The sequence below is a fragment of the Ovis aries genome, chromosome 3 (assembly GCF_016772045.2).
Source record: "Ovis aries strain OAR_USU_Benz2616 breed Rambouillet chromosome 3, ARS-UI_Ramb_v3.0, whole genome shotgun sequence".
Taxonomy (NCBI): domain Eukaryota; kingdom Metazoa; phylum Chordata; class Mammalia; order Artiodactyla; family Bovidae; genus Ovis; species Ovis aries.
In genome coordinates, this window is record NC_056056.1 from 9,043,855 (window position 1) to 9,071,028 (window position 27,174).

At 53.7% G+C, this 27,174-nt stretch overlaps 2 protein-coding genes across 18 annotated transcripts in view; one reads left to right on the forward strand and one right to left on the reverse strand.

Annotated features, from left to right (window-relative positions):
• ANGPTL2 (angiopoietin like 2) overlaps positions 1 to 18,082 on the forward strand; it is a 36,155-nt gene extending 18,073 nt beyond the window's left edge. Inside the window, exons 3-5 of the mRNA XM_027966435.3 lie at positions 11,834 to 12,027; positions 13,654 to 13,924; positions 16,386 to 18,082. Of these exons, the coding sequence (XP_027822236.1) occupies positions 11,834 to 12,027; positions 13,654 to 13,924; positions 16,386 to 16,585 (665 nt within the window). The 3' untranslated portion in view covers positions 16,586 to 18,082. The remainder of the gene's footprint in view (positions 1 to 11,833; positions 12,028 to 13,653; positions 13,925 to 16,385) is intronic.
• Positions 1 to 27,174, reverse strand: part of RALGPS1 (Ral GEF with PH domain and SH3 binding motif 1) — a 302,601-nt gene that overhangs the window by 128,189 nt on the left and 147,238 nt on the right. The window lies entirely within an intron of this gene.

The following is a 27,174-nucleotide window of genomic DNA, read 5'->3' on the forward strand; positions in this document are numbered from 1 at the left end:
CAGGAAAGGACAGCATGGAGCCTCGGCTCTGGCCTGCTCTCAAGGTGGTCCTGCGAGGCCTGGGACACGACCCCTCAGCCCAGCCTGGGCACCACCATGCACATGCCAGCCCTCCTGCCACAGTGCCATCCTAGGGACTGACCAGAGAAGGAAAGAGAGTGTGGCCTCCAGCTGCCACAGGGAAACCGTTTCTAAAACGCAACTTTAAAAATCAAAAGGAGTAGGCATTTCCAGCTGTCTTCTCTCCGGAGAAAAACATAATCAGCTCGGTTTGTTTTCTCAGTGGATAGAGAAGGGACCTTAAAATCATTAAATTTTGGAGCTTGTTAGGAGCCTCTCGGGTCCCCTGGCATAGCCTGCTTGTTCCAGAGTCTGTCGGTGACAGAGCCAACACTGGTCCCAGGACTTGTCACTTCTAGGATATTAAGGTTCAGAGAGGTTAAGCAACTTAGGGAAGACTACACAGCCTTGGCTCAACCACAGTTCAGACCCAGGTCGCATCTTAATGACTCTGGGATACTGGAAATTGCCATGGAAAGCCTGGGGGAAACTGATGTGGATATCATTATATAGATGCTTGACTTGACCTCCAGTGCCAGCTGCCTGGGACCTGACGCTCCATCGCAACTTCATGTACCGGGTTCCAGACAGCTCCCGATAAAAGATCAGCTAGATTTGTGAAGTCTGTTATTAGAACTCGCATGGTTCTGATAACAGAGACATCATCACTGTGAATATAGGATAAAGGAAGTAGACCTAAGCTAGCCTCATAATACAGAGTTCCTAAAACAATGGAGTTCTCCCACAGAAAACACAATATGCACCTGACTCCCCATCAGTGGACCCAGCTGGAGCCGTCGATACCAAGCCTGGGCCAGTTCTCCAGGGTTACTTCTACTCAGCATTTTAATGCCTAGTCTGAAGTCCTGACTTCTTTAAATATGTTAACCCTAAATATATAAAACTCAGTAGCTATGATTTGGGGCCACAACAGGTGGCAATCACTCTGCTTCACAGAGAACACACAGAAATCACCCATCCCTCACGACGGATGTTCCCCGGCCATGGAGCCACAGACAGCCCTAACAAGACTGTTTTCCTAGATGGATTTCTTATATATAGAGAGAGACAGAGAGATAAAGGCGATTTTAACATCACCCTGCAGCATGTGGGATCTTTGTTCCCCAACCAGGGATCGAACCTGGGCATCCTGCACTGGAGGCGTGGACTCTTAACCACTGAACCGCCAGGCAAGTCCCCTCCCTTTATATTTTATTTCCCCCTACGAGGCAGGAAATATGTACATTCAGTTGTGGTCTAAAACAGAGAACGAGATTGGTCACTCGTGTCTTCCATTCCTTCTGGAGGTCAAGCAACGGTCGCTCCGGTGAGGGCTGCTGGTCCCACACGTGTCAGAGGCCCGGTGGAGGGCTGGAGCGAGGCACTGTGAGGATGGTGAGAGTGTGGCCACCCGGCACGTGGCCTTTGGAGTCACAGAGGCCACGGGAAAACCCAGCTCGGCTCTCTTGCCTCCAGAGCCTGCGCTGTTTTGTTTCTAGAATGTTATTGTAATAACATAAGACTCCCTAATTCATTAGTAACGACGTCATCCAGTGATATTTCAAAGAGCATTCTTTGCTAGCTTCTTCATAAACAGATGCCACTTGAGTTCGAGTGGGGTCATCTTCCTCCCAGCTTTGCTTTCTCTGCTCTCCTCCTGGGGGTTCCCCGGTGGCTCAGTGGTAACGAATCTGTTTGCCAATGCAGGAGACACAGGTTCCATCCCTGGGTTGGGAAGATCACTTGGCGAAGGGACTGACAACCTGCTCCCGTTGCCTGGGAAATCCCATGGAGAGTCAAGCCTGGCAGATCGCAGTCCACCGGGTCACAGAGAGTCAGACACAACGGAGCAATTGAGCACGTGTGCTCTCCTCCTGGGATACCTTGGAGAAGAGCACCACGGCAAGCTCTCCTCTGTTACTCAGGCACGTTCCAGGGAGGACGTTCGGCTAAATCCTCAGGCTGTTTACAGCCCTGGGAGATAAACCATCAACTTGTTATTGTTACAAGTGGTGAGTTGGCATCCTTCGGCCTGGAAATCCCAACAGTTTGGCACTTGGCAGAATGAATGTAATCTAGAAAATCCTGGAGCTCAGAACTCTCTGGCCAGCTCACCAGTCACAGGAAAGGATTGCTCTGATGGATTTATGCAGTGGACTGCATTGTAACCCTGGGATGCTCCCCAAGAAAAAAAAACGATAAAGGAGGCAGAATTAAGTTAGCATCATACTTCAGTATCTAGTGGGTCCAGCACTGTTATAAAAGTCCCAGTGGTCTTGGTCAGCATCAAGGAAGGAAGGCAGACGTTGAGACTGCCCCAGGGACAATGAGACTACCACCCCACCTCCCCTATAGCACTTCAGATGCCCCTGCGATGACCCTGGAGGAAAAAAAAACATTGGATCCTGGACTCTCATCACAAGATGAGCCAATGAGCTGCAAGGCCTGGAATGCTTTTATGTCATTTTTTTCAAATGAATAAGTGATTTTCCCAGAATAGATTTTTCTAATAATTTATGTTAAAATTACTGTACACACAGAGAGAAATTTTGCTAGGAACATTTAAGTGATAGATAAAATAGTGTTTTTTTTTTTTTAATTTCTAAATGTTGAAACCAAGCAATTTTAGGTGGAATGCTAGAGTAACGTCCAAAAGAACAGAAAATCCAGTCACCTGGCCCTAGTCGTGTACATATGTGAAAAACGGGCCATGAAGAAACCTGAGCGTCTTGAATTGTGCTGGAGAAAACTCTTGAGTCTCTTGGACTGCAAGGAGATTGAACCAGTCCGTCCTAAAGGAAATCAACCCTGAATATTCATTGGAAGGACTGATGCTGAAGCTGAAGCTCCAATGCTTTGGCCACCTGCTGCCAGGAGCCCACTCACTGGATGAGACCCTGATGCTGGTAAAAATTGAAGGCAAAAGGAGAAGATGGGGACAGAGAAGGAAATGGTTAGATAGCATCACTGATTCAATGGGCGTGAATCTGAGCAAACTCTGGGAGATAGTGAAGGATAGGGAAGCCTGGTGTGCTGCAGCGCATGGAGTCGCAAAGAGTCAGACACGACCTGGCGACCAAATACCACCACCATCCTGAGCATGAAGTGCAGGCATCCTACTTCGGGCTGTCTAGGCTTCCCCAGAAAACAGGTTTCATTTCTCAAGGTTTGATCTGGATGCTAATCATCCTCTGCTGTGGAGCGGTCCCTGCTACTGGGTGGATTTATTACTACTGATTCTCAAACTGGAAAAAAACCAGAATGAAGATGGCAAAGGGAGCCCAGCTCACCGTGGCGAGAAGACGGGAGGCAGGGAAAGGTGAGGGGGCAAGAGGTGACTCTAGGCGCTAAACTGGGTCAGCACATGATCACTGCCCTGAGAAGACAGTAGGAAGAGCCAGGGCATGGAAAGCAGATGTGGAATCCCCGCATCCTCCAGTTCCCAGTCGTGGGACTGCTCCAAACCGGACCTCATGAGTCTAAAATAGAGTGTGTAAAGCACCCAGCAAGTGAAAGGCTCCACATCCATGGCAGCCATCCTTCTGACTATATTCCAGTAAAGACAGACACTTAAGGCTCTGTGGGAACCCCGAGGACTGCGTAGCTCTTCCAGAGGTGGGGGCAGGCTTCCTGGAGGAGGGCTGAGGACTAGGCAGATAGCTCTCAGAACCACTGCCCCCATCGTCAAGAAACCAGGAAGATCAGGCTTGGTGCTGAGCAGATGTCCTGTGCTCAGAAAGAGGAAGAAGGATGAAGTACAAGAATTGCGTGCCTACAAGTTGGTGGTATGTGGTCAAACCCCAGTGAAATTATATACAGAAAAGTTTATGAAGAGGGGTGTGTGGCATTGGGAAAAGTGAAAGGTGATCAATGAAAGCGAACAAGGTTCTCTAGGAACAAGCCTGTAAACTAATTCCCTCTCTTGGGAAGGGTGAACAGGGTGGCCAACATAGGAAAAGGCGCCCATCCAGGACCTGCGGGGTCGTAGTCAGGGGTCTACAGAGCTCCTCCACAAGGTGCCCTGGGAAGGCTCTCATCGCTGCAGCCAGGGGGTCCAGAGCTTCACCCCACCAGTCTGGGGAGCCTCAAGGAGCTGCTCTGAACCCAGAGAACCCCCCACAGCCCCTCCTAATCTGACTTCTTTTCTTTTTGAAATCGATTTGAAGTCCCCATCTGTCCCCTGCCCAAGGTACTGGTGGACACCCAGGAGTGGACGCTGTGCTTTTCAAAGTGTTCTCTGGGAAGCAGGGCTGCTTATCTGTCTATCCTGAGGTCAAACAGGCGAAATGGAATCCCTTCAGGCTCTTCCTGGGCCCCAGGGGCTCTTGTTTGGGGAGGTCTCAGAATGTACCAAGTGCACTGAAATATACCCACCTTGCACTACCAATGTAACTTTTACTGTAAAAATTTTGAAAGGAAATTTTTTAATAATTTAGCATTTGAAAGTATTTGGCCAAGAGCAGCACAATTAATTTATAGTTGGCTCTGAGTTCTCAGGAAACATCAGGCATGTTGAGGAATTCTTGGGGAAGTGTGAAAAAGCTAACCTACAAATTGTTTTCAAAAGTAATAACATTTTTGAAGACTAAATTTAATGGACTTGACAAGATGTTACACTTTGTAGAAATTTAATTGTATGCTTATAAATTTGGACTTAGCCCCCCCTTTTTTTCCCCCATATTTTAGAGTTAACACATTTTTTTTAGGCCTGAAACACTTTTCATAAGCTCCTGAAAAGCATGTCAGCCCCAGGCAGCGGGCTCTGTGTCCGAGGACTTACAGGGCCTGAACAGCAGGCACAAGCGTCTAGACTCTTTGCCCAAAAGAACCAGAAATGGTCCTCAGAGGGTCACCACTGGGGCGGGTGCTACAGGAGCTTGGCCAGGATGGCTTTGGGAATGTACCAGCTGTTCTGTGTTAGGTCATTGTTTTGTGCTCTGGTTCACTGAAAAGTGGCGACTGATGGAGAATATAGGTGTTCACAACCGAAGTATGGTTTCCCCAGCTGTCTGTATGCGTGTGACTTGGGCAGCACCCGCTCTCCACATCTGGGTGTCAGCTCTCCTGCCTCACCTGGGACGCCAGACAGGTCCTGACACTGGGCGGGGGCTGGACTCACACCTAAGCAGTCCATGTGTCCTGGCGCTCAGATTTGAGTGGAATATTCCAGATCCAATTTCAACAACTAGTCATTTCTCCTGTTAGAAAACCATTTTCAGAGAGTGGCCAAAAGACCTGGAGGCAGACCATCTGTGAGAATAATAGGGACCAGCACACGGTTCTCACGTAAAAGCAGTGCTTCCTGGGGACGCCACAGAAGCCCCTCCCAGGGCCCACGCATGGACTAAGACACCCCAGAACTTTCCCCTTAGGCCACAGGCTCCTCTGCGTGGGCTCAGGTGGAGACATGGGGTAGAGACGCCTGGCAGGCTGTGGGCTGGCAGCGTGGTCTAGGCCAGCTCACGGCTGGGAAGGGCTCTGCCCTCTCCCCAAGCCTCAGGGCACCACAGAGAAGAGCCACAGAGGTCCGATGTCCAGCCACTTCTCAGCTCCTGGCCTCGGCCGGTCGGCCTGGTCAGATCTTCATGGGCCACGGTCCCCTGGTGGAGGGGTGACTGTGTTGAAAACTGATGCAGGTGGTGAGCCCACTTCTCCACTGGGGCCTGGGTGGGCGAGTCAGGCTGAAGCTGGTCTGCCTCAGACCCACAGGGAGGACACTGGGACTAAGAAGTCACCTGGGGGTCTCGGCTGACTGCAGGCTAAAATCCAGCTTCACAGAGAGGCCCTGCTGTTGGGGGTGCTGAGCCCCAGATGGGCCAGCGATATGTGGCTCCTGGCTTCCTGGGAGGCGAGGAAACCCCAGTGAGGAGGAAGGGAGTGGGAGGGCACTTAGGGCCCCAAACCTGAAGACCTCCAATGCTCACCAGACCCTGGGACTTGGGGGCCCAAGACTTGTCTGTTCTACACTCCCACGGCCAACATCCTGTCTCCCCGAGGCCTCCTGACTCCAGGGCCCGTGTGCCCTCCACTCCCTGTCCTACCCTTCCAGGGAACCACGCAGACTCCGTTCAGCCACGGCACTTCTCTTCACGTGGAATGTGCTGGTCGCAGCTCCGCTGAGAGTGTAAATATGGTCTTTATAGAGAGAAGGCTGGGGCGCTCCCTGCACTCAGAGCCTCAGGGCCGCCGAGTTAGTGTTGGCCTGGCACTCCAGGCAGGGCTGCCCTTTCAGAAGGAGAGCCAAGTGAAACACCGCTGGGCACTCTGCGCTCTCTAAGGAGAGCCCCACCCGCCGCACGCCAAAGATGCAGCTTCATTGACAAAAAAAGGTTTCCATTCTTCATCCCAATGCTTCTTTGTGGCCCTCTCCACTGAAATTCTGGCTTTTACAATACGCCTTTATGGAAAACGTCTATCAGTAAATAAGCTTACACTTAGTCTTGGGAATCAAAAAAGCAAATCCAATCGCTTGTTTGGGGTGGACAGCTCTAAAACTACCAGCTTTCAACTGTCAAAGGAAAGGAAACTCGCACCCTCTCTGGCAGCTGCCCTGGTCGGCCTTGAGCTGGGTGCTGTCTTCCAGAGACCCTCAGAACAGTAAGGTCCTTTCTGATTACAGAAGAGGAGGCGGAGGCCCAGTGAGGACCTGCTCAAAGTCACACAGTGAGGAGATGCGGCCACCAAGCTTTGAGCCAAGGGCTCCAGTCCCAGGCACATAGATATCTGAGTCAGAGTCTGACACCTCGCTGAGTCCTTCACAACGATGCCATGTATGTGCCCAGGTGCTCAGTCGTGCCCGACTCTGTGCGACCTCATGGACTGTAGCCCACCAGGCTCCTCTGTCCCTGGGGTTCTCCCGGCAAGAACACTGGAGTGGGAGCCACGTCCTCCTCCAGACACCACGCACACATACCAGTTATAGGTTTCTCATCAGAGGCAGTGTCTTGACTCTGTCATTTTAATGCAGCTGCATGACAATCTCCCTGCTGCTGTTTTTCTGCTCCTTTATCATTTTATTGCTGCCAACATTTCAATGCCAAGTATTTTCCCGACTAATTTTCGTCCACCATTTAATTTACTGACCCTTGCCCTGGCGCCTTTAAGAAGAAAAGGGCATGTGTTTGAATGCAGGAGCTCTTCTAGAGCTCTGCAGGGGTGTCTGAGGAATCACTGTCTGGAATGGGAAGTCACACTCTGGATGGGAGGTCCGCAGGGTCATGTGAAGTGCAGCACGCAGGAGACACATGGAGATCTATTTCAGTAACTGCAGAAAATACTAAACATGTCTACACTATTTCACAGTTACCCCATGACTTTAGAAAGCATGCCATACCTACAAGACTTAAAGGAAAGAATTGCTAGGTGTGCCTTTTTTAAAAAAAGAGGAGGTGGTCCAGTGGTCAAGAATCCACCTGCCAAGGCAGGGGACACAGGTTCGATCCCTTGTCCGGGAAGACTCCGCATGCCATGGAGCAACTAAGCCCATGCACCGCAACCATTAAGCCCTTGCACCCTACAGCCTGTGCTCGGAATCAAGAGAAGCCACCGCAATGAGAAGACGGAGCACTGCAACTAGAGAGCTGCGCCTGCTCGCTGCAACCAGAGAAGAGCCCGAGTACAGCAAGGGAGACCCAGTGTGGCCATAAGTTAATAAATAAACGCACATCTAGGCAATGGCACCCACCCCAGTACTCTTGCCTGGAGAATCCCATGGACGCAGGAGCCTGGTGTGCTACAGTCCATGGGGTCGCTAAGGGTCGGACACGACTGAGCGTCTTCACTTTCATTTTTCACTTTCATGCGTTGGAGATGGAAATGGCAACCCACTCCAGTGTTCTTGCCTGGAGAATCCCAGGGATGGGGGAGCCTGGTGGGCTGCCTAGTCTCTGGGGTTGCACAGAGTCGGACACGACTAAAGCGACTTAGCAACAGCAGCAGCAGCAATGGTAAAAATAAATCAACAAAAAACATTTTAAAAAAGAAAAGGAAGGCTGATATGTCATAAGAAACACTGAAACAGTTAAAATAGTTATAAAACAGGCAAAGGACACTAAAACGTAAGCATAGAAGAAAAATCAAGAAAGATTTTAAAAGGCACAACACTTTGACAAAGAAGAACTGCAAGTCCTTATTTTCTTAGCCTGGCTGCGGGGCAACGATTAAGATGAGTGTAGGACACGACTGAAGCGACTTAGCAGCAGCAGCAGCAGCAGCAGCAGGAACACAGAGAGAACTCAGCCAGGCCCCTGCCCTGCAGTCCAACCTGCTCAAGGAGCAGAAAGAGGACTTCCGGATGTGGGCTCTGGACACCACCCGGGTGCAGGTACAGCACCTTCCCCCTACCGGCCACGTGACCTTGGGAGTGTCACCCAAGGTCCCCATGCTCTACTGTCTTCATCTGTGGAGGCAGGGGAACCTACCTGGCAGGTGTGTCAGGAAGATCTCAGGTATGAATGCATGGATGGGGCACGTAGTAAATACCCGCAGTGGTGGCTAGTAGAAATATTTTAGTATTACTTTCACTCCAGTCAAGCCTCTCTTAGCTCCAAGGTTTTCCAATCTGGGGTTTGGAGGTTCATTTACCTTCTAATTATCAGCAGAATTGTGTGTCTTTCTGGATAGAGGATCTGAAGCATCCTCCAAATGTTTAAAAGGACTGGTGGACCCAAAACATTTAAAAACATGTGCCTCTTAAGAAAAAAACGGCCTTTTGGAGAAATGTCAAAGGCAAAGCTGGAACCGCTCCTGGAACCCAGACAGGTAGTGCAGGTGGGAGCCACGAGGCTGACTGCCCCCACCCCCTGGGCCTCAAAGACTCTCCCCGTGTGGCACCCCCGCCTTCCAAGCCGGCCTTTCAGCCTGAGGATCCGTGGGACCCGCTGCAGCTCTTCAGGGAGAGGAAGAGGCCCGGCTGCTCGTCTGCCGTGGGTGCTGTTCTGCAGGCTGCTGGACCTTCTGTCACCCGCTTCCACGCCCAACAGGCTCTCTTGTGCATCTGACTCGGTGTTGAGCTGGGAGGCCTCCCACCCCTGCTCCGCGCTCCGCTCCAGCTGCCGGGGACAGACTCCCATTCTCTGCCTGGGTCCCCAGGGCTGGGGGCTGAACACAACCCATTTTTTCTTTTTCTCCGTCATGAATGTTCTTTCTGGAGGTGTGGGCTCCCCTTCTCGGGATGGAAGAGGCACAAGGCAAAGAAGGAGGTAGCTGTTTGTGTTGTATCTGCTACAGGGCGGGTGCTTGGAACCAAGAGGGCTGGCCGATGGGTAAATGGGTGAGCAGCTGCTCCCTGGAGGATGCAGGGAGGGGGTCAGCGGTCAGTGGTGAGTGCCCACCTTTCTTCTCGGTGCTGCTTCTCGGCACAGAGGGTGAAAAAGGCAGTCCGTGCCCTGTGCCCTGCCATCAGGTTCCAGGTGGGGATGCTCACGCACTGGCATGAGGCCTCAGGAAAGGCCCACCTGAGGGTCCGACAGAGACCACACCCAACCTCATCCTGCTTAACCATCACAGAGGACTAATCCAGCCCCATCACTGCCAGGAGGGCGTATGAGAAGTCTGATCAACACAGGAAAAGCTACATACACCTGCCACTTGTGCTTGTCCACAAGCAGAAAGGACTGGACCCACGGGAATATAGGTCGAGAGAAGGCTTCCACGGCCCAGCACAGGACCTGCCGGGCCCAGGACTCAATATTAACAGTTGTTGAACAAACAAACGCACAAATGGAACAAGATAGAGTTATCTTAGGACTTCTGGTCTGAACCATTCTCTGTTTAGGACTGCTTTGAAGAGAAGTTGAAGCTGTGTGTGGTGATATTATTTAAAAATACACAGCTCAGTGGCTAGGTCCTGAAAAATATCTGAAGTTTCCTCAGATCAATTAGGATGAATCCAGTTTACTTGGCTCCTAGTGACTCGGGTTTGTGCCCTTTTGCGGACATGACTAACGTTCAAACATGGGAAACCACTGCCAAGGGAAGTTGGGGAGGCGTGAAAGACCTCTCACAGTGACCCCACCTACTCTGACCCGGCTGCCCAAGCTCAGGGAAGTCACAGGTCACAGAACCCCTCTGGTCTCAGTTTCAGAAAGCCATGTATTGGGATGGGCTGGATACCATCGTTTAAGCTCATGGACCTTAAAACGTGAGCTCTGAGTGCCTCCTGGCAGTGATGGGGCTGGATTAGTCCTCTGTGATGGTTAAGCAGGATGAGGTTGGGTGTGGTCTCTGTCGGCCTTGGTGAGCTTGCTCTAGAATATACTGATAGAGCTAAACAGAAATGTTTTTGTTGTTCAGTTGCTAAGTCGTGTCGGACTCTTAGTGACCCGATGGACTGTAGCACAGCAGGCTTCCCCTGTCCTTCACTATCTCCTGGAGTTTGGTCCATTGAGTTGGTGATACTATCCAAACATTTCATCCTCTGCCACCCCCTTCTCCTCCTGCCCTCAATCTTTCCCAGAAAGAAAGTGAAAGTGAAAGTCGCTCAGTAGTGTCTGACTCTTTGCAACCCCATGGACTATACAGTTCTTGGACTTATCCAAGCCAGAATACTGGAATGGGTAGCCCTTCCCTTCTCTAGGAGATCTTTCCAACCCGGGGATCGAACCCAGGTCTCCTGCATTGCAGGCTGATTCTTTACCAGCTGAGCCACAGGGAAGCCCAAGAATACTGGAGTGGGTAGCCTATCCCTTCTCCAGGAGATCTTCCCCACCCAGGAATCAAACTGGGGTCTCCTACACTGCAGGCAGATTCTTTACCAACTAAGCTATCAGGGAAGCCCAATCTTTCTCAGAATCAGGGTCTTTTCCAATGAGTTGGCTCTTCTCATCAGATGGCTTCAGCATCAGTATTGGAGCTTCAGCATCAGTCCTTCCAATGTTTCCCTGGTGGCTCAGATGGTAAAGAATCTGCCTTCAATGTAGGAGACCTGGGTTCAGTCCCTGGATTGGGAAGATCTCCTGGAGAAGGAATGACAACCCACGCCAGTATTCTTGCCTGGGAAATCTATGGAGAGAGGAGCCTGAGGGGCTATAGTCCATGGGGTTGCAAAGAGTCAGACACAACTGAGCAATGAACAAAAACTTAAGTCCCCCCAAAAGATATCTGGAGGCCAGTGTCTGAATCCCAGAAATGTCCCAAAATTTCTGGCTACAGGTTCTGGGCACCACTGGGGCCCCTGTGACCCAGTAGAAGTTCACTTACTAAAGCCTGCAGCAACTGTCCCCAAGCACCGTCGCTGGGAAGGCTGGTGTGGAGTCAGCCAGGCCAGGAAGGGCAGCGAGCCAGGCTCACTGGCCAGGCGGAGCCCCACCAGGTGCTGACAGATGCTGCTGCCCCTCAGCAGGCTCACATATCCTTCTGCCAATAAAACAACTTAGAAAAATCACTCCCGGAATTGCACACAAATATCCCAGCCATCCATACAGTTCCACGAGGTAAACATAAGCTGCCTCTACAGAAGGGGGAAACAGAGGGCTTGGCAAGTAAGGAAGCTCGGCCAACCACACCATGTGGCAGTCAGGGGTGAAAGTGTACACGGAACCCAAGTGTCTGGGCCCCCAAGTCCTGGGTTCTTGTCTTTACATCACGTTACTTCTCAAACTCACAAACCCAAAGCAGTGCCCTGCAGGCCTGTGGCTTCCAGCCAGAGCCCGGCCTGGGGCTGTGCTGCTCCGGGTACAGCCAGCGGTGGAGGGGTGGGGGTGGAGAGGGGAGGATGCAACTCGGGGGCCAGGTGACAGGGCGGTCCGTGATGCATGCACACCTGTGTCCCCAGGCCCATGGAGAGACTGCCTGCAGGCCCTGGAAGACGGCCATGACACCAGCTCCATCTACCTGGTGAAGCCAGAGAACACCAACCGCCTCATGCAGGTGTGGTGCGACCAGAGGCACGACCCCGGGGGCTGGACGGTCATCCAGAGGCGCCTGGACGGCTCGGTCAACTTCTTCCGGAACTGGGAGACGTACAAGGTGAGGACACCCACACACACACACACAGAGCGCCAGGGTCCTCGGAGGGAGGCCTGTGTGGCCCCGAGGGAGGTGGACCCTGACAGAGCCAGCAGGTGGAGAGGACTGGCTGCTCCTCCCCTGCCCCACCAACAACTGTGGCGGGGTACAGAGTGAGGGGTCCAGACCACGAAAGCCCCACGGACAGGGCTGGATGTGGGGAGCACTGTGGTCCCAGCTGGGGCTCCCAGGAGAAGACCTGCCCTCGGAGCCCAGAAAGGGCAGGGCCTGAGGCTCCAGGGGCCTTTGAGGATCTCCCACACGGCCCGCTGTAGGGAACTGTGGAGATACTGGGTCCTAGCCCCAGGGTTCAGCCTCAGGGCTCCCAATTCCCAGGGAGCTGAGCGCTCCTCCTCCTTCTGGAGGAGAGGCTGAGGGCTCCGCCCACTCCTGGCTTCCTCTTCTGAACAAAGAGGCCGTACTGAGGACACCCCCGCAAGCAGGTGCTTCTGTTCATCACCTCCTTACTCTCAGGCCAGCCCTGGTGGGGAGAGGCTGGCCTGGACCCAGTTTAGGGATGAAACGTCTGCACAGACAGGAGCAGGCAGAGCAGTGAACACAGCTGAGGCACAGCCTCGATGCCCGCACGCTGACCAGCACCAGGATCGCAGCACCCACACGAGGCTCCACGGGCCCCACTCCTGCCCTGCTTGTCCTCCAACCACCTCCTGACCAGCCTGTGCCCTTTGCTTCCTCCTCTTTCTCTACTGCCTCCTAGCTGAGAGGTTCTTAAAGACTCACTTCCCTAACTCCTTCCATCTCCTTTCCACGTTCCCTTCCTCAGAGCAGTTGGCACAGGGGTTACATCTGGGCTTCTTGGCTCAAATCCTGGCTCACGTGCTCTGCGACTCTGGGCCTCTCTGGGCCTCAGTCCACCCACTCTAGGGAGGACACTGAGAGTGCCCTGCTCACAGAGCTGGTGTGAGGATTAAGAAAATAACCTATGAAAAGTTCTGATAAGAGTGCCAGCACATCGTTAAGTGCTTACTGAACACTAGCTATTATTATCATTAACGAATTCAGCTATTTCCAAGACTTCAAGTGGCCACCACCTGGCTGATGACTCTCAAAACTATATGGAAAAATGGTAATATATCCACTGGATTCTAGACCTAGGAGGGATCATGCCTTTGTCAGAGGTCACATCTGTGCCTTAGTTTATAAGAGACTCTTACACACAGCCCCTCCCCAGAGAAAGGAACGGAAACTCAGAGAAGGTAAGAGAATTGCCTAAGGAACTTATGTTGCAAGCCTACTGTGTGCTAGGCTCTCAATTTACCAGGTTACGTGTGTCCCTAGAGCAACCCTGCAGGATGGGTAACGTAGAGGAACCCATGTTCACACGCTGCCCAGCACGGGACAGGCGCTCTCTCAGTGGTCTTGAGTGATGCCTGACTGAGGCTGAGAACATGCAAAGTGACTGATCAAGTGCCAGCCAGGTGGGGAAAACAAGGGATTATATGCAGGCCTGCCTTCTGCTCTGCCTGCTTCCAAGACCCCGCGTCCGGCACTGAGCTGCCGACAGCTGGGCCCAGCTGGCTGAGCACACTGCGTATTCCTCACTGATGCTCTCCGCATTTTCCCCAGCAAGGGTTTGGGAACATTGACGGCGAGTACTGGCTGGGCCTGGAGAACATTTACTGGCTGACGAACCAAGGCAACTACAAGCTGCTGGTGACCATGGAGGACTGGTCTGGCCGCAAGGTCTTTGCAGAGTATGCCAGCTTCCGCCTGGAGCCTGAAAGCGAGTATTACAAGCTGCGGCTGGGGCGCTACCATGGCAACGCTGGCGACTCCTTCACCTGGCACAACGGCAAGCAGTTCACCACCCTGGACAGAGACCACGACGTCTACACAGGTAGGAGCAGTGGGGTCACTGGCAGGTGAAGGGCCGGGGAAAGGGATCAAAGCCCAGCCTCTGACTCCCAGGCCTGAGAACAGGACCATCCCAGGGCCCAGCTGCCCAACTCTGTTCCCATCCCCTGAAGGTCTACTCCTCCGCCCTCTGCCCACAGATCCCCTTCGCAAGGCTGGGTCAGCGTGGCATTTACGGAAAGGGGAAGGTACAGAGTTCCCCGAATGACACACTGGAGGGCCACTCGGCCAAGCTGGACATTGCGCCGGGCTGTGCACGGCGTCACTCCCTGCCTGAGCCCCGGAGTTGGGGCCACACAGCCTTCGGAGCAAGGCCGCCCCGCCTCCACGCCCCAGTGCCTCCCAGTTCCTCTGGGCCTGTTTCCACATCTGGGAATGAGGACACGCCTAGCGGGCGGTGGGTGAGAAGCGGGTGAGAAGGTGAGAGTGCGCCTGCAGGGCTCTGCCTGGGACTCGGGAGACTTGGGCTCTAGGCGGGGACAGTCTCTCAGGTGATGTGTTCGTGCAGCGCTGGGGGGAGCTACTGAGAGGAAATCGGGCAGGAGGGACGAATCCACCTGCCCAAGACTGCAGGCCTCAGGGCCGGATCTTTAGTAAATAAAAAGCTAGAGTAAAAACAGAAACCCCTGAGGAGCACACACAGCCCGGCCCCGGGGCTAGACATCAAATCCCCCGCGTGCATCTCAAGGCTCCACCTCAGCTCCTGGGGACGAGGGGCCCTGCGCCCTTGTCAGGTGGCAGAATTCAGGGCTCTTCTGCAAGGGGCTGAGCCCCACTTCAGGCCAAGGCTATCTATTCTCGCAGGCGAACCTGGCCCCCTAGTCCCAGGCTACAGGCTATCCCCCACTTTGATGATGCTAGTGGTAAAGAATCTGCCTGCCAATGCAGGAGACTCAAGAGATGCGGGTTTGACCCCTGGGTCGGGAAGATCCCCTGGAGGAGGAAATGGCAACCCACTCCAGTTTTCTTGCCTGGGAAAATCCCACGGACAGAGGATCCTGGTGGGCTACAATCCAGGGGTTTGCAAAGAGTCAGACACGACTGAGCGACTGAGCCCCAGGAACTCCCTGCTCTTCAGAAAAGCCTGGCTGCCTCCCCACCTCCCAGAGGGGTCCCTACCCCAGGTCCCCAGGCGGCAGACGGGGACATGCCCACACCTCCACCTACTCCCTGGCACAGAGCTGACCCTGCCACAGGGGCCCCCAGGAGGCGGCGTGTCTGCTGAGACCAGGGCTGCCGAGGCTTCAGGAAGATATAACCCTCTGAGCTGGTCGGACACTGGGGACAGAAGGCTGGCTTATAGCCATTATGGGGAGCAGCAGAAGGCTGCTCTGCAACCCCAACCGTCAGGCCCATCCGGCAGCAGGGTCACTGGACGTGAAGCAGTGAGCTCCCTGTCCCTGGAGGTGTGTGGGGCAAGCTTAGGAGGGGCGTCCGCTGGCTGAGGGAAGGCTTGGCTGTGGCATGCCCAGCGCCCTGCCCTCTGAATCCAACACAACCACTAGGAGTCCGTGACCTCGGGTCGTAGCCCAAAGGAGCCAGAGAAGAACTCTGGGAAGACCTGGGCTACTGGGGCTCTGGGCGCCCGGCGCTGGGCCTCCTCTCGGCGTTCTGCCTCAGCCGGCCTGCTCCCTTCTCACCTCCCACCATGGCAGCTTCTGGAGTGGAGCCGCCAGCCCCCCTGGGTCGCCAAACCCACAGATCTGATAAGGCAGCCCGTCCACTGAGTGGGGTGCCCCCCTGGGCCTGACCGTGTCTTCCCCACTCCTGGGAAGGGCGATGCCCCTGCATGCCTGCTTGTGCCTTGCCCACACTTTTACTGGTGTTCCGAACTGCTTGTCCTTGGCAGCACAATTGAGCATGATATGAGGGTGCCAGAAACTTTATGAAAATATCTTGCTTTCGTGAAAAAAAAAAAAAAAAAAAATGCCTGGATGACAGGCTAGGGGGGAATAAAGGAACATTTCATCCTAAACACTTCCTTTGTCACTCTCGGAAGACTCTTTATCTAATAGTTTCAACGAAAAAGAAATTCCTAAGAAAAAACCTTTGGCTCTCAACCCGCCCACCTCGGGTCACTTCCGTTTTCTGCACAAACCCGGGGTGTGGAGCCCTCCCCGGTGCTTGCTCCACAGCTAGCCCTGGGCTAGTACTCAGCCTCCTTCAGCTCCCAGGTGGGTCCTACCTACCTTGTGAGGGGGCATCGCTTCATCCTTGTTTTACAAGGAGTGTTCAGGGGCTCACCAAGGTTAGGTTGCTCGCCCAAGATCACAGAGCCCCAGTCGGAGGGAAGGTCTGAGCAGGTCTGAGGCCCCATGCCCTCTCTGGCATCTTTGTTCCAAATGCCCCCCAGTGGGCGGGGGTCCCTCTGAAGCCCCTCGAGAGCAAACAGCAGACACAGGTCAAACCTCCTCCCTGAACTTCTTACTCTTTCTCTCCTGCAGGCAACTGTGCCCACTACCAGAAGGGGGGCTGGTGGTATAACGCCTGCGCCCACTCCAACCTCAATGGGGTCTGGTACCGCGGGGGCCACTACCGGAGCCGCTACCAAGACGGGGTCTACTGGGCTGAGTTCCGCGGAGGTTCCTACTCGCTCAAGAAGGTGGTGATGATGATCCGGCCCAACCCCAACACCTTCCACTAGGCTGGCCCCCCTCAGGGCCGTGAGGACCGGGACGCTGGACTCTGGTTCCCCAAGTCACCGCAGCAGATAAATGCGACCGATCTCTGTCCCTAATACTCCTCTGCACCTCAGACAGCCCTTCGTGTTTCCAGACAGGACAGGACTGCACACAAGTCTTTCTTTAAGTAAATTAAGTCCCCACAATAAAACACACCTGCAAAGTACCTTCGTAATATACACGTGTGTGAGCCGACCTCGTGCACCTGTATGTATGCCGCATATATATGCGTTTAGATATATACCCGTGCCATATATCTAGATACATATATATAGGTTTGCCGTATATACTGAAACACACGTATATTCAACTCTCAGACGTTGAGGGCTGCTCACGACAGCTCTGCTCTTAGGAGAAGAGCACTTCATTTGTGTTGTGTTACTTGAGTCTGAGGGCGCATTGCAGACCGCGTCGCTCCAGTTCCGACAGCAGTGCTTGGTGTTCCCCGAGCCTGGCTGCTCCTAGGGCCGGCCACAGTGCTGCCCTCTCACACCGGGCTTCCCAACCTCCTTGCTCAAGATCCTCTTTGGCACCTAACCCAGTTTCAGAATACCCTCGCCTCTCTATTTCTAGCCTTCTCCTTGTTCTCAGGACAGTTCACCACCTCCCCAGCCAGCCAGCCGCCCACCCGCCTGCGCATTTACTCCGCCCCATTCACTAAGTCCCTTCTGCGCTCCAGTCCCAGGCACTCGAGTTCCAGGCACCTTTCCTGTTCTCCTCTCCTGGCCGACTTACTCCTCACCTTTTCTGTACCCCTGTGCTTTCTTCCCGGGCAAGATTCCCTAGCTTCTTAGTAGGAAACAGTCTGGACTCCACGTGGTCAGGAAAGGGAAAGTCAGGCCCCAAAGCTCGCTCTCGGCCGCGCGGACAATGGTTAATTTCAGTCTCGTACTTTCCAGCCACACGCTAGCCTACCTGCCATTTTAACCTCTGCAGAAATAATAGCCTACCTTGCCAGAAGATATTCAGCTGAAGAGAAACCACCATCCAATTGTTGGGGGCCCCAAACGGCTACAGACCAAAGGTGCCATGCTCTCAGGCTGACTGGCGTCCACATCTCGTCTCCAGACTACACTTCCCCAGGGACCAGGCGCCTCAAAAACGAGAACTGGCCACTTGCTGTGAGTTAATGAATAACCAGGGGCCACGGAGCCCTCGGTCAGCACATTGCTGGCCCTGAAGCATCAGGCTCGGTACTGCTGGGACTCTTGCCAAGCAGGGAGTAAGGGACAAACAAGAAGGTGAGACCCTCCTGGAGGGCGCATGGGTCAGGGCGGGCGGGTGAGACGGTGGAACGTTTGGTACTGTTTGCGTCCGGCTATGTGCCTATTACCTCAGCAGTCTCACAAGTGTACCATGTAGCACGTTTTGTGTATATAAAAGGGAGGGTTTTTTTTTTTTTAATATATTCTCAGATTATCCTTGTAATAACACATCTGCAATAAAAGCCGTCTGCGCTATTTGGATGTATCTACACCGTGTGTTATTGTTTTAGAAAGCCTTCCTGGGGCCTCTGACACCACAGCCTCTTTGAGTAACACCAGGAAGAGATTCGTCCACTAAAATCTATTAAATGACACTCCACTCTACCTATCCCTGGTTGCCACCCGCGTCCTCAGGAGTCCCATGACAGAACCTCAGGCCACGAAGGCCCTCTGGAGTCCCGCCTCCTTAAGTCCAGTTGTATTCTGGATGTCTCTGCTGGATATAGGCAGTGCAGTCAACCCCTAAAACACCCTTCCCCAGGTCTGGTCCCATTTCATCAAATGGCACCATCTACTCAACTGCTCTGGGCTTCTCTAGTGGCTCAGATGGTAAAGAATGTGCCTGCAAGGTGGGAGACCCGGGTTTGATCCCTGGGTCGGGAAGATCCCCTGGAGAAGGGAATGGCTACCCACTCCAGTATTCTTGTCTGGAGAATTCCATGTATGGAGGGGCCTGGGGGGCTACAGTCCATGGGATTGCAAACAGTCAGGCACAACTGAGCAGGCACGCCTACTCAACTGCTCGGGCCAGAAGCAAGGACTCCTCCCTCTCCCTGGCCATGGTCCACCACCCCTCTGTGCAGGGCCTCTTCTCCGCCTTGGTATAGGCCTTCCTCCTCGCTCCCCTTGACTGAGGCTCCCCACCAGACCAGGAGCCCTGTGCCTTCACCTTCCTCGTTCCAATACGACTTCCACACAAGCTGCTAGAGCCACCTTCAGTGGACAGGGAAGGCGTTTCTGGGCGTGATGGGAAACCCCAAAACCGTAAACGGAAAGACAAGGAATAGGACTAAAGAAAATACCACGTTTTTGCCCTCTGACAAACAAAGCAAAATAAAACACGGCCAAGACTGAAAAGCAAATACTAAATGAGAGAGAAATTTAGGATTGACATTCATGCTGTACCAAGAACTCTTTCGAATTATGAAGAAAGATATAAACACTGTTATAGAAAACTTGGTGAAGCACACACGGTGGAAGACTCACAAAGGGCCAGCAGACGAGCAAAGAGGCAGCAGAGAGGCACATTAAATCAAGCACCGCCCATCACACGGTGCCTGGCGGACTGGCAAAGATGAGAAAAGGTCAATCTCCACGCTGACAAGGGAATAGAGAAGAAACACGTACTCCGTGTACTCTGGATGGAAGTATAAACTGATTCAATACTTTTGAAGAGCAGTCCGGCAATGCATGTATCAAAATTTGAAATGCACTTAAACCTTTGGACTCACCAATCTCTCTTTGTGATAACCAAGCAATGGTGCCATACGAGAGCCTTTTCTGGCAGAGCTGTCGTGTGGAGAGACTGATGCTTACTGAAGCTTACTGAGTGCTGGGAACTGGACTCGTGTCCACGTATGTGACCTCACAGCAGCCTGTGAAGGAGGAACTATTGTTCTCACTCCACAGAAGGGGAGAAAGTGGGGCTTGCAGCCAAAGTGCTGGTAAAAATGTGCCTGCAGGATTATTCCAGAAGGTTCTGGGTGTCAGGCTCTAAGGAAAGAGTTCTCAACTTCCTTCTCCCAAACCCCCAGTCAGTGGTGGGGGTCACAGTGGAATCTGGACACTACCAAGGGTCCTCAACTTTGGCCCAGACCATGCCCACCCCACCCGTGGATACCTGGAGTGGAGTGCGTGGCATGCAAGGATAGAAGGCAGAGGAAGACAGAGCCTAACCTAACCTGTCATTGGTCATCTGTACAAACCTCAGAGCTGCGAGCTTGGGAGAGGGGGATGAGGGGCAGAAACATTTTTTCTCAACTGGTTGGGAATCCAATAAAAGCAGGGCATGACACCACCGTTCTCCAAGCCCCACTCACCCCGATACCCAAAACTGTTGTTGTTGTCGTTCAGTCGCTAAGTCATGTCCGACTCTCTGCAACCCCATGGACTGCAGCACGCCGGGCCTCCCTGACCCTCACCATCTCTCAGAATTCACCCAAGTTCCTGTCCATTGAATCCACGATGCCATCCAACCATCTCACCAAGCCCCACCCACCCTGATACCTAAAACTGGGTCTTGGTCAAATCACACCCCAGCTATGTGGAAGGAGAGGAAGGAATAAGCGCATCAGAGACTAGGAAATCCACTCTCCCTGGGGTAAAACGGCGGAAGGGGAGCAGTTCACCAAACCAACAGCGTCAAAGAAGAGAACAGGGAGAGGAAAGGGTGGTGCTCAGAGCACAGCTCCTGGTGCCCCGGGAGTCGCTCCCGGCCAGCTTGCAGCCCATCAGCACTCAGCCCGACCAAACCCACATCCACACCCCTCCTCCTCCCCTATCCCACCCAGGGACTTCTAAGGGGACAGTCACTGGGCTCCTCCTGCTACTAAGGTCTTCATGGTGAGCGCATCCACAGACAAACCCCGGAGGAAGTCAGTGAAACCCTGGTGGATAGAGGGCACCCACCTGCTGGACTCCTGCAGGGAACATGGCGGGAAGACAGAGAGTGACGCTGAATGGCACCCCTCCCCCGAACCAAGCGGATCTGAGCCAAGACTGAAAACAGAAACCTTTGAACTACTGCAAACATGGGGCGGGAATCCACGACGCTCATAATCCACAGGTGCTTTGTGGGAACTCAAGGGTCCCCTGATCTCCCAGGAGCACCTCATCCATGTATCAGTCCAGGAAAGATTCTCAGTTGCAGTAAGGGAAAGCTAGAGAGCTGGATTAAACAGAAAAGGGAACATTTTTTAAGTGTAACAAAATGTTAAACAGCCACTCTTTCTGCCTGTTTTACCTGAGGCTCGAAAGGCTAAGGACAAAATAATAGCTGCCAAAGGTTCCCACATTCTGGAGCAAGGTGCAGGACCATCCCTGTGAGGGGGTGGCTCCACAATGGTTCTGCAGCATCAGCTGACTGCCCACCTGGGGCCTATGTAGGAGGCTCAGAAAGTGGGAGTGGGAGTGGGAGTGAGCGAGGGGGAGAGGATGAGTTGTCCCCATGCTATGCTCCCCACCACCACAGGGAGGGTAGGTGCTCCCCACCCGCGCTACTCAAGTCTGGCGAGAAGAGCTTCCAGGGACCGTTCCAGGAGCCTGGCGTGGGTGAATGTCAGCACTATCATCTGACTCTTGCCTCAAGTCTGCCTCAAGGCTGGGGCGGGAAGCAGTGAGGAGCGGTACTGCACTGCGAGCCAAGGGCAAGACCACAGTGGGGGGCAGGGAGGCCCGGACACAGGTCCTAGGAACCAGGGGGCTGCCTGCATGGAGGGGAGGGGGCAGTGCTGGAGGCCAAGGGGCCAAGGAAGGGCACTGCTCCCACGAAGGGAGCTGAGTCAGAGGTGCCCAGGATGGAAATTCTGAAGCAGCAGCAGCAAAGGAGGAGAAAGGAGAGCAAAGCGAGGAAAAGACAGAGCGTGTGTGCTGGCAATGGGCACGCGCGCAGGCCGCCAGCTCTGGCTCCAACCTCAGGGGCCACATCAGACAGACCTGTCACGTCTGTCCCCACCCCGAGGGCCCCAAAGCTCGTGGCCCAGCGGGGAGGCGGGCTCTGGTGGACTGAGCGTGTGCCTCCCCCAACCCAGGCCTCCTGCCCAGCCAGGCTGTGGGAGCCCAGGCTTCTGAGCCCTCCCCTGGACGGTCTGCAGGGACGTGACTGTTAACAGCAGAGAGACTTTGGGGCCTGCTGAGTTCCCTGGGTTGACTGAGAAAAGAGCTAATCCACAGAGCAGGCTGGAAAGGACACTGGGGAAAAATAAAGTCGGTTTCTTCTTACACCTGATTGAGTCCAGCTCCTTTAATAAGCTGGTTACATAAGGACACGAGGTATCTCCCGGAGTCCATGAGCAGGGACGCAGCTGGGCCTCACGAGGGCCAGGAACCAGAAACTGCCTGGAAGTCCTTCTAAGAGGTCAGGCGGCTGCCTCTCGGCCTCTCTCCCTTCACTTCCCCTTCCCCTTGCCTGCAGGGTCTCTGTTTCTCATTGAGAGGATCTGCTTTTCCCAGCACGGAATTTCTGAGCTCGCGTGTCTTCCCCGACTGAGTGCCAGCAAAGACCTGAAGGCTCTCTCCTCCCCGGCTAGCTCCCAGCCAGGGGACCCAACTGGCCTGTTCCGGCTGGTCATCCACCTCACTTCTGTGGACTGGGCTCCAAGCAGAGCTGTGCGAAAGGCACGCGGCTGCTGGTGCTCAAAGCAGTGGAAGGAGTAGGGGAAGTTCCCAGGGTCCCACGGGAGGAGAGGTCAAAGCTGGCGCTGTTCCCGAGAGGGTGTCTAGGCGATACTCCAGCTGTGGTTGGAGACCGAACTTCGCCAGCTAGATGGATTCTGTCCATTACTCGTTACATCGTGTCCCGTTCCCAGCTCCTCCCCTGCGGACACTTGCCCTCCCAGGCTCAGCTGTGTCACTAAACATGACACACAGCTGTGCCCAGATGGGGCTCTTCCTGCCCTTCCTGGATACGCGGAGTTTCTCAACAGCCTCCATGGATACAGGAGGCCACGAGTCCCCTGCTGCTGGGCTCTTCCAGGCAGTATTTCCTCTAGATAACACTCATGCCACCCACCACCTGTGGGCGGGTGCTTTCCATGCGCCAGGCACCATGTGTGTCTCTCTAAACCTTCACAACTACCCTGTGAGGTGGGTTCTACAATTAGCCTCCCTTCGACATAACAGAACTTGAGGCTCATGTGCCCCAGGTGACTGGCCTGAGAACATGTAGCCGGGGACACTCAGGGTTTGAGCTTGAGCTTGTCTGACTCTTGAGCTCCTGCTTCTGGGAGGGTTAGATCTCAGTCCCCAAAGATGAAATGAAACCACTAAGGCTCCTCCCTCACTCCATCATTGCATCCCTATATGTCTGAGGATCACGAGGCATGGAGTCTGCTGCCCACAGAAGCAGATGTGTGAGGTGGCCAGCCAGCCTGCCTGTGCAGAAGCAGCCGGATGGATGGTAGGGCCCCAGACGTCAGGAAGTCAGGCCAGGGCTGTTTGCCCAATTTAGCCCCATGCTGACGGCAGAGAAGAGTAAGGGCAGTGATGGAGGACATTGCTCAGCTTCCTGGGGCTTCCAGTCCTTTGCCAGGACTCACGGGGCTGGCCCTGCCTTTCTCCTTTTCTCTTGTCAGACAATCTATGGACTGAGCCTCGCCCTTTGGCATGGGGAGTGTCCCGCTTGTGGCTGGTCTGGCCATCACCTCGTGCACCAATTCCATGCCGTCCAAGCCTTGGTCTGCGTCCTCTGGAACTGGGTCCCCGCTGTGCCGGCTAGTCTCCCATCTCCACAGCTTGAGGACCCAGGCTTGCTTGGCTAGTCTCTCTCAGATCTCATAGTGAGGCCAGAACCAGCCCCAGTCTGGGATTCTGCCACTTGTGGACACATGTCTTGGTATCTACTGTCCCTGGCGCACTCTGGTGCTCCCGTCTCTCCTGACCTGGGGCATCCCAGAACAGCTCACCCACACATGGGAGCCCAGACACAGATAATCCCTCCCATCTGTGCAGCCTTCCCCAAGCACTTCCACATGCGGCACATCCCCCGCTTGCCAATGGTCACGATACATCTGTCTCCACGGTCTGGTCAGGGGTGACCCCTTCCCCCTGAGGCGGTACGTGTGCCCTCCTGGAGCTGAGGGACGTCTCACATGAGGAAGACGGCTCCCTGGGCAAGAGTGGACCGGCCACACTGGCCCTGACCTGTAGCAGAGCCCCTCCCGAGTGGCTAAGGAGTCCAGAGGGAGTAACTAAGAGGGAATGGAATTAGAATTGCCTCTGGAGGCGTGTTTAGACACAGGCCCACACCCCAATCACCTCAGAGAGCGGGGCGAATTAGAAAAAGCACGAAGCTTCCTTGGAGCTGGGGAAGCCGACCCAGCCCGAGGCGAGTGTGCCGGGCGTGGACTTCTGTCAGCGCCTCTCCACAGGGCAGCGCAGAGCTGTGCTAGGGACGCGGGGAGGGGGACTGAGGATGGACATTCAGGGCGAGAGGCAGGAAGCAGGGACAGCTGGGTGGGAGGCTGCACGGCCTAGCTGCCTAGCCCAGGCCCAGGGAGCACAGCCTTGAAGCAGGAAGCAGAGCTTATCTGCACAAAGAACTCGTGGGTGGAGAAATGTGTATGAAAACTACAGGTCCTCCTTCCCCCGTCATTTCATCATAAGTCACTGGTAGGCAAAGGCCAGCGCTGCTGGGAGTGGGGGAGGCGGGCGGGCAGGCACAGCTGGCGGGAGCGCAGTGCAGCCCGGAGTGGTCCTCACCAGCACCACCCGTCGTCTTCACCCAGCAATTCCACCTCCGGCCACAGTGTTTCAGAAATACCCTGGCAGGTGAGCAAAGACACACGCACAAAGGTTCTCCACTGCAGCATCCGTCAAAGGGGAAAAGTACAAATGACCTAAGTGCTTATCAATTGGGGCCAAACAAATCGACTTGTGTCCAGGCCCCAGTCTGACAGACCACCACGTGGCCATGGGCACCACAGAGCCACAGGGAAGAATGCAGGAGTCGGGCACTTGGTGCCACTGAACAATACCCACCACACTGCAAGGGGAGCAAAAAGTAAGGTGCAGAACGGACTGCTCACCCCAATGTTCCCAGTTTGGTTAAAAAGGGCAAGACTCTTTGCACATGCCCATGTGCCCAGATACTTGTATGTGTGGATTCAAGTGCCTGGGAGGACACACCCACCTGTCACCACTGGCCACCTCCGCAAAGCAGAGACTTTCTAAGGTAAATAAGTTTTACAACAAACAATGTGTTACTTCTGTCATTTTAAGAGTTTGTAAAAGGATCGCTGGGCTTCCCGGGTGGCTCAGTGGTAAAGAATCCACCTGCCAATGCAGGAGATGCAAGAGACGAGAGTTCGATCCCTGGGTCAGGAAGATCCCCTGGAGAAAGAAATGGCAACCTACTCCAGTATTCTTGACTGGGAAATCCCATGGACAGAGGAGCCTGGCGGGCTACAGTCCAGGGGGTTCTCAGAAGAGTCAGACACGACCTAGCGACTGAACAAACAGCAACAAATGGACACGATCACTGTGAGCAGAATGGCACCACTGGGTACAGCCTTCCTGGCCCCACGACATGCAGCTCTCGCCCCACTGCCCCCCAGCACCCCAGCCCTGAGCAGGCACTCGTGGACGCTGAAGACCTGGATGCCTTACTCTAGGCCTTTCTGAGGATAACTTCCTGGGACCTTTTGGACCTCATCAGCTTTGTCCTCAGGCACCCTTCTTGCTCACAGAACAGCTGAAATTCACCACCTCTGCCCTGGAGGATTTCCTCCTCTCAAAAATAGCTTCTAAGAGGGACCCAGAACTTCCTGCTTGTCCCAGAGAGCCATCTGACAGTCTTTTTTCTTATCGAGTTTTTTTTTTTTAATGATAACTGTTTTACAGCAAACAACTATTGTTTACTCCATGTAGAAGATTATCTGGGGTTCACAGCATGCAACAATTTTCTCTTTCCAACAACCCCATGAGGTAAATCCTGTGATTATTCACATTTTAAAGACCATGGAGGGAGGCAGAGGGGAAGCAAGTAACATTTCCAAGATTACTCAGCTAATTAGCGGTGGAGTCAGGACCTAAAAGAAAGCGGCTGGCCAGCAGGCCCCTGGCTCTTAACTACTCCAATATACTGTCTCCAAAAAGTAAACAGAAAATAGCATACGTCCGTCTAGTCAAGGCTATGGTTTTTCCTGTGGTCATGTATGGATGTGAGAGTTGGACTGTGAAGAAGGCTAAGCACCGAAGAATTGATGCTTTTGAACTGTGGTGTTGGAGAAGACTCTTGAGAGTCCCTTGGACTGCAAGAAGATCCAACCAGTCCATTCTGAAGGAGATCAGCCCTGGGATTTCTTTGGAAGGAATGATGCTAAAGCTGAAACTCCAGTACTTTGGCCACCTCATGCGAAGAGTTGATTCATTGGAAAAGACTCTGATGCTGGGAGGGATTGGGGGCAGGAGGAGAAGGGGACGACAAAGGATAAGATGGCTGGATGGCATCACTGACTATCGATGGACGTGAGTCTGAGTGAACTCCGGGAGTTGGTGATGGACAGGGAGGCCTGGCGTGCTGCGATTCATGGGGTCGCAAAGAGTTGGACACGACTGAGTGACTGAACTGAACTGAAGGAATCTGAGGATCAATGGCTTGTCCTGAATTTATGGGTTCACAAAGTCCTCTACATAAACAGTCAAGAGCAGGTAGGAAGTAATTCCTTCCTCTTTGCCCCTGCACTGGTCCCTCATTGCAGACATCAGCTCAGCACCCACAGCCCAAGGGTACACACCTCCATCTTTACCACTAGAAGCCCAGACTCCAGAGACTAAAGACCAGAGGGGGAGAAAAGGAGTCTTTCCCTCCCTAAAGCCTGCTTTCCATAGTCTGGAGCTCAGCCTGAGGCATCTGCTCTGTTTGGGAGATTGTCAATAGCAATCACGTCCTTCTTCTGGGTCGGCCCTACCTCCACAAGGGAGCAGGTCTCAGCTCTGGACTTCCACTGATACAGCAGACCCAAAATACATACAGGAATTGCTGGCTTGTTCCACCACTGTGTAGGCCGCCTTGTGGGGGTAGCTCAGCATTTCCTGATTCCTACAATTAGAACTTGCCTCTCTGTCTCTCTCTGGCCCTGACTGTAACCTGCTCCTAACGCAGTCCTGGGGCCTGCTGTGTCTCCTGCGGCAAGTCCGTGGGCACCTTGAGGACACTGTTTTGCCCTCTGTTTCTGCAGCGTCTCTTGAATTCCCATGGCGGGTCCATACAAAATATGTGTGCAACGGATGAATGAGTACACTTCAGGCAGTTCAAGTCTTCTTTTTTGTTTAAACACTGAGACCCTGAGAGTCATTTATGTGTTGAGTTTTATAGCTGGTTTTGGTCCAGCACAGATGAGGAAACAACAAAGCAACAAACGGGAGGCAGTGACACATGGTGCCGCGGCTGGTTATCCATCGCTGTGCAACAAATCACCACCCCCTCCAGTTAGCAGCTACAATAATGAACATTTGCCATCTTGCAGTTCTGTGGGTCAGGTGTTTGGGTGTGTTGGGCTCACGTGTCCTGTGGGACTGCAGTAAAGCTGTTGGCCGGGGCTGCAGTGTCCCCTTGGGCGGGATCTCCG